General features: G+C 49.8%; 1 protein-coding gene across 3 annotated transcripts; it reads right to left on the bottom strand.

The window, feature by feature from the left end:
* Positions 1 to 5,545: 5,545 nt before the first annotated feature.
* On the bottom strand, positions 5,546 to 11,313 carry FIGNL1 (fidgetin like 1). 3 transcript variants are annotated; one of them, XM_044245697.1, is made up of 2 exons: positions 11,299 to 11,313; positions 5,546 to 7,724 (listed from the first exon to the last, which is right to left on the bottom strand). In XM_044245697.1, the coding sequence occupies exon 2, from the start codon at positions 7,712 to 7,714 to the stop codon at positions 5,687 to 5,689; it is 2,028 nt and encodes a 675-aa protein (XP_044101632.1). In that variant the 5' UTR covers positions 7,715 to 7,724; positions 11,299 to 11,313; the 3' UTR covers positions 5,546 to 5,686. The 3 variants fall into 3 exon arrangements, with proteins under 3 accessions (XP_044101632.1, XP_044101631.1, XP_044101630.1); XM_044245696.1 differs by lacking the exon at positions 11,299 to 11,313 and adding an exon at positions 11,223 to 11,289; XM_044245695.1 differs by lacking the exon at positions 11,299 to 11,313 and adding an exon at positions 10,245 to 10,760.
* Between the last annotated feature and the right edge of the window lie 1,340 nt (positions 11,314 to 12,653).

Below are 12,653 nucleotides of genomic sequence, written 5' to 3'. Positions count from 1 at the left end.
AACTCATACTTGAAATTTGCCCAGCATGGTGAGTAGGGGACGCTTCTCTAGCAATCCCGGTACACTGCGCAGTGGGGCCTGTCGGAAAGGGATGTGGCAGCCTGGTGTGTGTGTGGTCTCCTGCATGAGCCTGCAGTGTGTGTGTATGTGTGTGTTATGTGTGTGCGTGTGTCAGTGGGAGGGAGGGGCGTAGCTTCTGAGTCTGTAGGGAGGAAGCCCGACACCCACAGACTGATCAAGAGGCAACAAGTCACAGTGGGATGGGGTGAGTAGGCTGGGAGTTCTCACCCGTGCTTTCGCCTAACATGGCGACTGGAAATGACCTGCCACTCTGCCCCACGACTCAGGCCACAGAGCCCACAGAGGCAGGCCACGGATCACTCTCTGATTCAGGGAACTTGTCTTGCCCACGGCTCCATGTGAACACAGTATGGCTCTGCACTGGTCTCCACATACTTGCGCTGTCCAGCAATCCCCAGCCTGGCCCACAGCTGGCTTTGCCATCTGAGCTCCGGAACCACCTGCACACGAGGAAACCAGCCTCCGCTGGCCTCCCATGCCCTCGTTGGATTGCTGGTCTCGGCTCAGGGGTCCTGCAACCCAACGCCACTTGTCCTATAACTTCTAGAAACACCAATGTCTTATTTGAAAATGGTCTCCCCTCCCCCGTACCACTGCCCTATAACTTCTAGAAACACCAATGTCTTGTTTGAAAATGGTGTCTCCCCTCCCCCGTACCACTGCAATGGAGTCAGTATTTTTATTTCTTCCTTTAAGTGAAGATTCAGCACATGTGGAAAAGGTGAATGCATGGCTTAGCCCACTATTGTAAATGGGAAGTTCCATGTTAGACCTTTCTTTTTTAAGCAGATATTTTGCTCTGGGAGAAAAAGAAGCTGGTACAGTTTTTTGTTTTTCCCCTAGGAGCAAGTGGGTAGCACATCTTAGATACATAAGCAGCAACTCTGATCCCAAAGGATGGGACCCCAGGAGAATGAGTCCCTCTCTGGGGCTGCACACTTGTCACCCGTCCAGGGCTGTGGGTGGAGGGGAGACAAGGGATGACAGGTTCTGCTGTATGGGGTGGCTGCTCTGACCATGTCCCAGGAAGAGGAGACTCCAATTTTTAGCCCGAGTCTCTAACTTTCTGGGAAGAATGGATGAGGAGAGCTCTAGGACCTTCTCGAGCTGGACAGGCCCCCTCAGTCACAGGTTCCCTGCTGTGGGTGAGACTCCCAAGCTCCCAGGATCCGGGGCATCCTTAACCCCAGTTCAAATGCCACCCTACGTGGAATTCCTAATTTTTAAAATTTCCCCCCATTTCTTACATGATTCATATATTCAGTGGTACCTTATGCTGACTTAACTTCTCACCAAAGCTGTTCCTTCATATCTTCCTAGTGTCTGTTTCTTTCCTTTCTTTTCTCTTTCATTTCTCCTTTCTTTCTTTTTCTTTCTTTTTAAAGATTTATTTTGAGAGGAAGAGCACAAGCAGGAGGGACAGAGGGGGAGGGAAAAAAGATCTCAAGCAGACTGCAAGCTGAGCGCAGAACCCAAAACAAGGCTCAGCCTCACAGTCCTGAGATCACGTCCTGAGCCAGAACTAAGAGTTGGACACTTGACTGATGGTGCCATCCAGGCACTCCTTCCCCGTTTCTATCATGTGCCAAATTAGTAACACCAAGACAGGTAACATATACAGAACTATATATATTTTTTGTATCTAGCACAGTGCCAGCACCTGGTACCCTGTAAGACCTTGTCAAATCGATGACTACTTGGTAACTGATAACAGAATGGCAAATCGGGGTGTGTCTTCAGGATTATCTAATACAACATCCTGACTTTTAGAGCTAAGAAAGCTGTCACTGAGGTGGTACTACAAACTGTCCACTCAGCAGTGCTAGTTTATAAAGCCCCCTGGTAAGTTTTATTTAAGGACAAGAGTTGTACGTGGTGATTCATCTATTCACGTAAGATACCCTCCTTTGGCCAGGTGGCTGCAGCAAACTTTAAACAGCTGTCCCACTGGCCTGCTCACCACCAATCCGGATTTGAGGTCAAGAGCCAGGAATCCGTGGAGCTAAAAAATGTATCTTCAAGAGAAATAAACCACAAAACAGACTCTGAACTCTAGAGAACACACTGCTGGTCACCAGATGGGAGGTGGGTGGGGGGTGAGGGAAGGTGATGGGGTTGAAGGAGGGCACCTGCTGTGATGTAGGAAAGTGTTGAATCACTGTATTGTACACCTGAGACTAATACTACACTGTATGTTAACTGACTAGAAGTTTAAAACTTAAATAAAAACTTCAAAAAAAAAAAAAAAAAGTATCCTTATCTGACCTGCCCTTTTACCATGGACCCGAACAGAATCCTTCTTCCAATCAGATCTCTGGAGATGGGTTTTAAAATGTCCCTTAAAAAACACTGAGGACCAATAAATGTCCCTTAAAAATTCTGGAGCCAATATGTAAGACTTAAAGAGGAGTAAGTGGAAAATTGTAATCTGGGATCTATCAAAAACTTCTTACGTCTTGAAGGGAAACAAAACTAAAAGATATTTCTTTCTTTTAATTAGATTTACTGCCTAAGTTTAGATGACAAGATCTGTAATCAAAGACAAATATCATGACTATTAAGCAGAAAATACAGTTGACAGCCACCTAAAGCAGCTGGGAAAAAACGATCCTTCGAAGCAATGAAAGCAGTCACGGCAGACAGACAGACAGAAGGATGCACCATGTCTGAGCCATCACAAAACAGGCTTTTTACAGCTGCATCTCACCTGCCCTCCCAGGCAAGGTAGGCACATTATCGTGTTGGAAGTGAGGCTGAACCCATCCGCGACCTGTGGAGCCGGGTCCTAGAGTCCAGGCGCTTCACCAGGACAGCCATCAGGGGTCAGTGTGGAGGACTTTCCAAAGTTTAGAATTGAGAACATGAATTAGAATTTCAAAATGGGAGACCACAGGCTGGAACATCAGATCAAATTATCTGTATGATACAAACATTTTAAAAGGACTGATTAATTAAAGGCTCTACTGTATTCCTACCAATACTTCTAGGCATGGATACACAAGCGAGTCCGTGCATTGGTACAAGCTGCGTGTCCGTGAAGTAAAGAGATCCCCCGAAGATACGACCAAGCAGGTCAGAGCCCGCTTCTCTAGAGACACGATGGTGGGGACAGTGCAGCCCCAAGAACACCCTCAGGAGGAAGGACTTTAATGCCAGATTCTTATCTAATCAGAATGTGGAAACAGAAAGAGATCTCAGATATCTAAGTTTCTGGAAGTTTCCCACCTGCACGCCATGGAAACATACTCTGAGTCACAGAAGGCTGAGGGAAAGAATGCTTCCATGTGGCAAAAGGCAGGAACAACCACAAAGTGACTCCCCAGCTCAAGCTTTCTTTCCAGGTTCAAAATACCTGCCACATGCTACCTTTCAAGACCAGATTCCCGCCCGAGCCGTGGAGACTGTAACTCCAGAGAAGCCAGTCCACAGCCTGAGAGATGCGGGCCCTGCCTGATGCACGGGGAGCAGAGCCACCCAGGTGTTTCCTCTCGGAAAGACTCGGACATACAAGAAGCTAAATCCCACAAGGGGGATGTGGCCCTGTGGCCTGTGACCAACAGAGCTGAGGGTCAGGAGTGGCGGGAGCGGCTGCCGAGAGAAACACTGACGGCGAATGCCGAGAGCAAGCTACAGAGTGAAGTAAGACACAAACAGCTCCTGGAGAACTGCCACCTGTACATAACTGTAACACCCAAGGTGGAGAGAGGTGACCCGAAAGACAACCAGCAACTATCACGGAAGAGAACCATAGAATTACTCAAGAATCCAAGGTTACTTGTAGTGCTGTTTATGCAGAAATGAAACAGGACAACGTAATGTATGAAATGCTTCATGATTTTGAAAGATTTAATTAAAAACTAGAAACAAGGGGCGCCTGGGTGGCTCAGTGGGTTAAGCCTCTGCCTTCGGCTCAGGTCATGATCCCAGGGTCCTGGGATCGAGCCCTGCATAGGGCTCCTGCTCAGCGGGGAGCCTACTTCCCCTCCTCTCTCTGCCTACTTGTGATCTCTGTCTGTCAAATAAATAAATAAAATCTTAAAAAAAAAAAAAAAACAAAAACTAGAAACAAGTTCACATCCAAATTCTAATAAAAAACAATGACATGTTTCCAAGGGAAGAACTAACAGTCGCAAAACAAAGCTGTTCAAGGAGCACAAAAGTAGAAGGTGGGCCAAGAATAAAAGTTAAAACAACGGTCTCAACTTACCTACTAAAAGTGTCACATGCCCTCTCTTCAATAGCGCTGTCAAGAGAAAACCTGAGAACCTGAATGTCGCCTACGTAAGACCCAGGATTTCTGTCTGTTCTGTGCTCAGCACCTGGAACCACCCAGCATCCAATACTGTCTGAATGAATGAACGGAAGAGGAATGCTAACCAAACTGCGCGACAACCCCCGGGACACGGGAAACAGGGACTGTGGCTCAGCGCAGCTGGGAACTCTATACACACACGGCTTTTCCAGCAAACAGTTCAGAACACATGCCAAAGGTGTGTTAAAATTAGGCATCATCTCTAATACGAGAAGCTTAAGAAACGTTAAGATGACAAAGGCCATCAACGTTTTTGTGTATGGTGAATGAAAGGGAAACCACTGAATGTGCTTTCCTAAATGCCCCCAACAGAGGACTAGCTAAATTACGGTCCACCCACACGATGGGACCCTGAGGGAAGATGTTGTGACACTGCATGTTTCCACAGGAAGTGACAGTGACACAGAGAATAAAGCAGGCTACAAGGGAGAACACAGTACAATCCCTCTGCTGTGTGAAAGGCCTGGAAGCAAGGACAGGTTCCCCAAACTGCTGGGGCGACAGCAGTTTTTACTCTCTTCTTGCTGTTCATCTCTCTTCCCCAATAGTTCTACAGTGAACACCTGTTACCTAAGAAAACAAAACTGTCCATTATAAAAGTCTAGAAACATTATTTTTGAGAGACCAATACTACAGGCTACAAAGTACTGTCAAATGAAGTATTAATTTTAAACATTACCTACCCCTTGGAAAAACGCAGCATTCTTCATCTTTCAATTCTGTGGATGTGTGTCTGGTATCAGACTACACCGGGCTACTTCTGAACACAGAAGTAATAGAAGAGAGCTGGAGGCAGTTACAAACCAGCACCAACCACTGGACTTGCATTCGGGCATCTGGGGAGATCACAAATCCATTCAACAGCAGTAAGCAAAGCTGATTCCAAAGCAAACCACAATATGAGCCAATGCAAAGAGTTACACAGTCTTCAGAAGATACATACCGATCAGATGCGAACTCAGACACAAATGAGACTTTCTGGTTTCAATTTGAGCTCACTATCACATTATGCCTTCCAAAAATACCACTTTGAAACCAAAGAAGAACATTGATTTGCCTTTTGTACAAACAGGTTCACAATGAGGTAATACCTGGAAGAAAACTCAAGCCTCTATTAACATAGCCTAAGTCAATCACTTGTAAAATCTCAGCTACTGTTACTCTATTTTATTTGAGGTTCAGAATTCAGAATATATACCAAAGTACAATGAATAAATTCCCAGTGTCTCATGCTAACAAGTAGGAAAGGTTGTGTTACAAAGATGCCAACGTCAAGTGCCCCATTTGTCCCCTTTACTTCCCACAACCAAAAGTTCTGTTCCAGTTCTCATAAAGCTCTAAATCTTTAGGAGACACGCTAGGCCGCACGGTTCTGAGGGCGTTTTCAAAATCAACGTAAGCTATTGGTCGGACCTGATCGGGTGTTATCGTGGCAATGTCAACAGTCTGTAAACTGCGAATAGGCCCGAGGGATGCCTCTCTGCAAAGCTGGGTCATGTCAGCTCCCGAGAACCCATCTGTCTGCCTTACAACCAGGGCAATTTCCTCCTCGCTGAGGCAGCACTGCTCCTTGGACATGAGGTTAATCACGATCTGTTTCCTAGCCGTAGCTTCTGGGAGTGGAATATAAAGCCTTTTCACCAACCTTCTCCGGGCAGCCTCATCAATTTCTTGTGGCCGATTGGTTGCTCCCACCACCAGGATGCGGTCTTCAGAAGAAGTGGTTGCCCCATCTAACTGCACAAGAAATTCCGTTTTGATCCTTCTGGAAGATTCGTGCTCACCATCTCCTCGTTGAGATAACAGGGAATCAATCTCATCAATGAATATCACAGCTGGCTGCTGACACCTTGCCACGGCAAACAACGCACGGACCATTTTCTCCCCCTCACCTACCCACTTAGAAGTCAAAGAAGAAGCAGAGATACTGAAGAACGTTGCCCCGGACTGACTAGCAATGCACTTGCCGATTAGAGTTTTACCAGTCCCGGGCGGCCCGAAGAGCAGAATTCCTTTAGGGGGTCCTCGTAAACCCGTAAAAATGTCTGGCCTCATCATGGGCCACACAACGATCTCCTTTATTGTGGCTTTGGCAAATTCTACTCCGGCAATATCTTCCCAGCTTACAGGTGGTCCGTGATCCATGATCTCATTCATGATAAGCTCAATCATCTTTGGCTCCAAGTTCTTCAGACGCTCATCGATTGGATTTGCCGGCTCTGCAGGTCCCACACCATAAGCCTTATACTGCATCCCCCCATTCTGATCTCCCCCATCTTGCTTAGGTATAGGAGGAACAAACTTCCCAAATATTCCTCGGGACCTACTAGCTCCCAGAGACTTCTTTATACCACTGTATGAAGACCCAGGTGCACGCTGGGGTTGGTACTTCTTTTGCTGATCTACCCATAATTGTTCTTTTGCAGTTTTAAAAGTAGGCAGGCTACTCTCTTCTCTTCGGGCATTATCTTCTGTTTTACTAACAGCCTTATTCACTATGGGAGTGGAAAGGGCATCAATGGTGCCAGGACCATACAAAGCTTTTCTCTCTCGTGGATTTTCACAGCCAGAAGGCAAACAAGACTGATTAGATGAAAACATATTTAGTCCTACATTGGCTTTTGGAGAGTTCTTATTTTCCTTGTTGACATTTCCAAATAATGGTGTGGCATGGATTTTTGCAGTGGCTAAGTCACCAAACGGTGTTAAGGATGTAGGACAGGCCTTACTGCTGTTCGTTAGCACAGGTGGCTGGGCATTCTGAGGGCACGTCAAAGGACTGCTATCTGGGATGCCTTGGGTCCCACTTGTATCAGGAGCTGCGTTAGTTAATGGGCCACTCTCCCCAGAAGCACCACAGTCAGTCAGTTGAGGAGGACCGAGGACAATACCCTCATTAAGGATGACTCCGGACGCACCGGCCGTGGCCAACAGAGAGTCTCTGGATTTTCTGCCAGCACGCAGCATCTCCTGTACGTCACTCAACTGGAAAACACTATTTACTGACAGCCCCGACTGCCATTTGTCACTGTCGGTCTGCGGGGATCTTGCTAAAGCTAAAATGTGTTCTGCATAGTTATTCAAGCCAGTCTCAACATTGTCACAATCGATAACTGCAGAATATTTCTCTGCGTATTTTCTGAACAGTTTGGTGGCGCAGACCTGGGAGAGCTCGGCGTTTGCCCATGCATACTGAATGCGTAATATCTGCGCTCGGTACGCATCTGCCTTCTGTTCTGGGGTACATGTGCCAGATGTAATTGCAAAGTAATTCTTCTGCCACTCACTCAGGTGCACAGACCTGGAGCTGGAGGCCTGCATGCTGGAGGTTCTTTTAACAAATGACAGAAATAAAAAACAGTCAGTACGAAGAAGAAGGAAACAAAGACATAATATTGTAAGCATATTTCTTAAATCCCTGCTCATCTGAAGGAAGGTATGCTGGGCCTCTCACGTGTAAGGATAGAACACTTATAAGAGAAATAGCTAGGTAAACACGTGTTTCAGGCATTCAAGATAGAGACTTAATAACGCTTTGTTATGGGTTAAATGGTTTTAGTTATATCATTTTCCCTGAAAATGGGGAAAATATTCCTAAGGCTTAGAGGGAAAGGGCTTCAAGTTAATCAGCAAAACAAAGGCAACACTTGAGAGTAACAGAACTAGACAGTGCAGGACACACCAAGCCTGCGGGTTTAGCTCTGTCTCTAAGATAAACCAGATAAATGATCTCTGTCAAGCCTCTTTCACAGTGCCTTCAGTTTGATCTGTAAAGTGAGAGAAATCATCACAAGAATTGAGTCAAATAATGAGTATGCAAATATTGTGAAAGGTACCATTCTCATGCCTGTTACACAAAGGTACAAACTAAGGCCGGGAGCTCACCGGAGATCACAGAGCCAGCAGGCAGCAGGGCCGGGGTGCACATTCACCCAGGGAGTGTGCAAGTCACAGCACATGAGCCCCTCTGTGATGCTGCCACCAAAGGGCACAGCAGCCTGGTTCATAACGATCAACCACCACCAACCTACCAAATGTTTTTAAGGACTTCCTCATCAATGAGCACCGAAAACAGGATGCCCCAGAATCTCTCACAATTTTCCAGTTTCACCTTAAGTATTAAAAAGTGAAACTAGGGCGCCTGGATGGCTCAGTGGGTTAAGACTCTGCCTTCAGATCAGGTCATGATCTCAGGGTCCTGGGATTGAGTCCCACATCAGGCTCCCCTCTCAGTGGGGAGTCTCTTTCTCCCTCTCCCCATCCCCCACTCATGCTCTCTTTTGCTATCTCTCCCTCAAACAAATAAATAAAATCTTAAAAAAAAAGAATTTAGGGGGCATCTGGGTGGCTCAGTGGGTTAAGCGTCTGCCTTTGGCTTAGGTCATGATCCCAGGTTCCTGAGATCGAGCCCTACATCGGGCTCCTTGCTTGAACAGGAGCTTCTCCCTCTCTCACTCCCCCTGCTTGTGCTGTCTCTCACAGTGTCTCTTTCTGTCAAAAATATAAATACAATCTTAAAATTAAAAAAAAAAAAGAACCACCGCACTATCAATAAAATAAAAAGCACCATACTCAATAGAAGATACTTGAAAAGCATCTATCTGATAAGGGCTTAATATCCAACATATAGAAAGAACTCATACAACTCCACGGCAAATAAACAATTCAATTCAGCGTGCCCAGTTGGCTCATTTGGAAAAGGATGTGACTCTTGATCTCAGGGCTGTGAGTTCAAGCCCCATGATGGGTGTAAAGATGACTTAAAATCTTTTTTAAAAAATGGGCCCAAAAAAATGGGCAAAGGACTTGAATACACATTTTCCCAAAGACATACATGTGGCCTACAGGTCCATAAGAAGGGGCTCAGCATCACTCATCAGAGGGAAACACAGAGCAAAATCTCAAGGAACCATGTCCTGCCTGTCAGAAGGACGAGTGCCAGCATCACAAGAGACAAAGCTGCTGGCATGATGTGGGGAAAGGAACCCTTGTGCGGTGTTGCTGGGGGCGCAAACTGCTGCAGCCACCCTGGGGGACAGGATGGGGTGGCCTCAGAGAATTAAAAAAGAATTCCCGGGGCGCCTGGGTGGCTCAGTGGGTTAGGCCTCTGCCTTTGGCTCAGGTCATGATCTCAGGGTCCTGGGATGGAGCCCCACATCAGGCTCTCTGCTCGGCGGGGAGCCTGCTTCTCCCTCTCTCTCTGCCTACTTGTGATCGGTCAAATAAATAAATACAATCTTTTAAAAAAAAGTGAAACTGACCTTGTAAATGAAATATGAGAAAAAGTCTGCTCAAGTACAAACACTTTAGGTCTCAACGGTGTAACAGTAAAGTGCTTTTACTTTAGGGTTCTTCTCTCAAGTTATTTTTGTAAGCCTCCTTACATTCAGTTGAATTATTTTACCAGAATTATTGGTGACTATAATCATATTGCTAGATGTGTGGAAGTTACCTGTCCAGCCACAAGAGAAATGTGTAAGAAAACTTTTAAGTTTCCTAGGAGTGCTGCCATAAAGGGGTGCTGTAAAATCCAAGAACTCATGCATTTTAAAATCTACCTCCCGAATTGCCTGTAAATATGGCCTAAAAATCCATAGGTTCTTCCAGCACACAAGTAATACAGCTGTGTCTCCCATAAGGCCCTACAAAAACGAAAGGCCCAATGAGATTCTAATTTGCTTCAGGGCATAAAGCTACATTAAACTAGTCAAAAGTAGAACCATTTTAGCTTTTAAGACTCTTTTAGGCAGTGCTGGAAGGGAGGAACCGAGAGGTGACTTGGAAAACATTCATCACTTTTCTCATCAGGAGGAACCCTCTTCCCCGGCCTGGCTTCATCTCCCTTCCTCACCTGCAATCCCGGGATTCCTCCAGCAGCACACCGCCCTATCCCTGTTCCCAGGACGCCGTCCTCTCCTTTCCACCTTCACCCTTTTCTTGGAAATTCACCTCCCAAGTCTACTTCCTGCCGACTCCATCATTTACCCCTTATGTGGACAGGGACAGCCAAACACCTGTGTGGCCAGCCCTGGCCAAGGACACAGCCACTGTCTCCATCACCATCAGTCACTTTCTCACGGCATTTCTTCCACCAAAAACTTGTGGTTCATTAACACACACGAACTGCGCTCCAATCTTTTCTATCATGATTCTGGTAATTTTCTGCTTATGGTGAGAATGTGGGATTCTCAGCTTGCCTGCTGCCAGCAGGACCTGTTTTCTATAACATCTGTACTCTCCCGGTATCCAGAACAGGGTATACCCTGGAATAAAAACTACTCAAATCCTGTCAGACCCCGGGCCGGCCCTTTGTAGGGGCTGCTAACTCCCAGAAGCAGGACCCGTCCTCTGGCTCCGCTGCCCACCAGCCTGGACCCGGAGCACAACTCCTCAAGTCCTGTCAGGACCACAGTTTGCACAAGCCAGCTCCCGGGGGCTGCCGGTTCTGCGAGGCCCTCAGCACAGCTCTCGGCACTTAGAAAATACTAGAACAACTGTTCGGCGTCTCCAGTCCTTGCAAGGACCCCCCACCCCCCAAGGCAGCAGGCGCCCCCGCAGCGCCCGCCACAGGGACAGCGCGCCCACGGTCCAGGCGGGGCGGCCCCGCCCCCTGTCTTCCCAAGCCGCCCACCCGGAGATCCCTGACCGGCCTCCTGGACCCCCGCGCAGCCTCCGCCCGGGCCCGGCCCCGGCCCGCCCCCGGTCCGCCCCTTACCCCTGGGCCCTCCGCGACCCCCGCTCCCGCCCGGGGCCAGGCTCCTCCACACGCCCCGCCCCCCCTTCGCCCCTCATCCCTTGCCCGGCCCCTGGCCCCTGCCCCTGTACCGACCCGGACCCCTACTCCGCCACGGCCCCGAACCCGGCGGGAGCTGGACCCTGCCACACTTCCGAGCCTCCTAGCCCACCTGGAGCCTCCGAAAAGCGCGGGCCCCGGTGTGCGCCTGCGCGCTGCTTACGTGCTCGTGCCCGCGCCGCGCGTGTGTGCGTGGGGCGCGCCGGAGGTGCGCCGGAGGTGGGGCGGTGACTAGGAGCGTCTGGGAGGCGGTCGGCCGCGCGGGGTTCCCGCTGGGGCTGGCGAGGTTGTTGAAGGGTGTCGCGGCTAGAGCGCGCAGGAGTGTTTGTGAGGGTGAGGGCGTGCGCGGGAGGATGCGGGGGACGTGGCGTGGGGGACGGGAGCGCGGAGCGGTGGACGTGGAGGGGGCGATGAGGGCGCGGAGCCGTGGGCGGGGCGGGGAGAAGGGCGTGGAGCGGTGGGCGGGGCGGGGGGGGACGGGGGCTGGCCGGGAGGCGGAGGCGGAGGTAGAGGCGGGGCGAGGTGGAGGCGGGGCGGGGCGGGGCGGGGCGGGGCGGGGCGGGGCGGGGTGGGGTGGGGTCGGGCGCTCCGGGCGGGCGCTGCCCGGTGAGGTACCTAAGCTGGCTGGCAGCTGCCGGTTCGCAGAAAGGGATGCGCATCGTTTCGTTGCACCTGCGCCTCCTGTTCTCCGGCCTCCGACCTGCAGACTCGGAGGCGCGGTGGGTGGAGCGCGTGCGCAGGACCCCCGCAGAAGGCGCCTCGTCGGCACTCCGCCGGGCAGCTCGGGGACAGCGGTGCGCCACAGGCCGGGCCCCGGACGGTAGAGGCGCGGTCAGGTCTCCTTGACCCGGGAGGGGGTGGGGGGGCAGTAGCCCTCCTCGGAGCAAGTGGAGGCCGGGTCCCCGCGGGCCCGTAGCCGTTGCCCTCTCCACGTTAGCAGGCCGTTCTGGGCGAAGGTTACCCACTGGCCGAGAGGACCGAGTAGAGGCAGGTGCAAATCGACATGCGTTTTTCAGACGGAATAAGGGAATCAGGCTCTCCCTGAGTCTGGCAACTCCGACCTGTCCCTCAGCCAGCACTCCCGCCCCCGCCCTGCACTCTTTAGGGACACTTTCCTGGAAGGAAGCCTTTGGAAAACGCTCCATCATTGCCTTGGACTTTGTTTTGGAGCGAGGCTTCAGAGGGCAGTAGCATGCGCAGATGAGTTTAGCGAATTGCGTTTCAGACCAAGCAACAGAATAGCCACTGGCAGCCACCTGCCCTGGCACTAGTGTCATCGTGTCACCTCATAACTCTGGAGACAGTTCCGGGTTTGATCACAGCCCTAAGGATGTCCCAAGGGTATGTATTTCCATTCTGCCGTCTTTCTCCCACCCCACCCCCTACGGTGACTTCCTCCTCCAGGCTTGTCACCTCACTGTTCTGAGAAGACCCCCACAGTCAAGGAACCCAGCTTCACACAGCCCC

Source organism: Neovison vison, chromosome 4 (assembly GCF_020171115.1).
Source record: "Neovison vison isolate M4711 chromosome 4, ASM_NN_V1, whole genome shotgun sequence".
Classification (NCBI taxonomy): domain Eukaryota; kingdom Metazoa; phylum Chordata; class Mammalia; order Carnivora; family Mustelidae; genus Neogale; species Neogale vison.
The sequence above is the reverse complement of the archived record's forward strand: the minus strand, read 5'-3'. Positions and strand labels throughout refer to the sequence as shown.

Excerpts from the sequence above, each read along its gene's own strand:
- FIGNL1 (XM_044245697.1), bottom strand. The coding sequence starts at position 7,714 with ATGCAGGCCTCCAGCTCCAGGTCTGTGCACCTGAGTGAGTGGCAGAAG.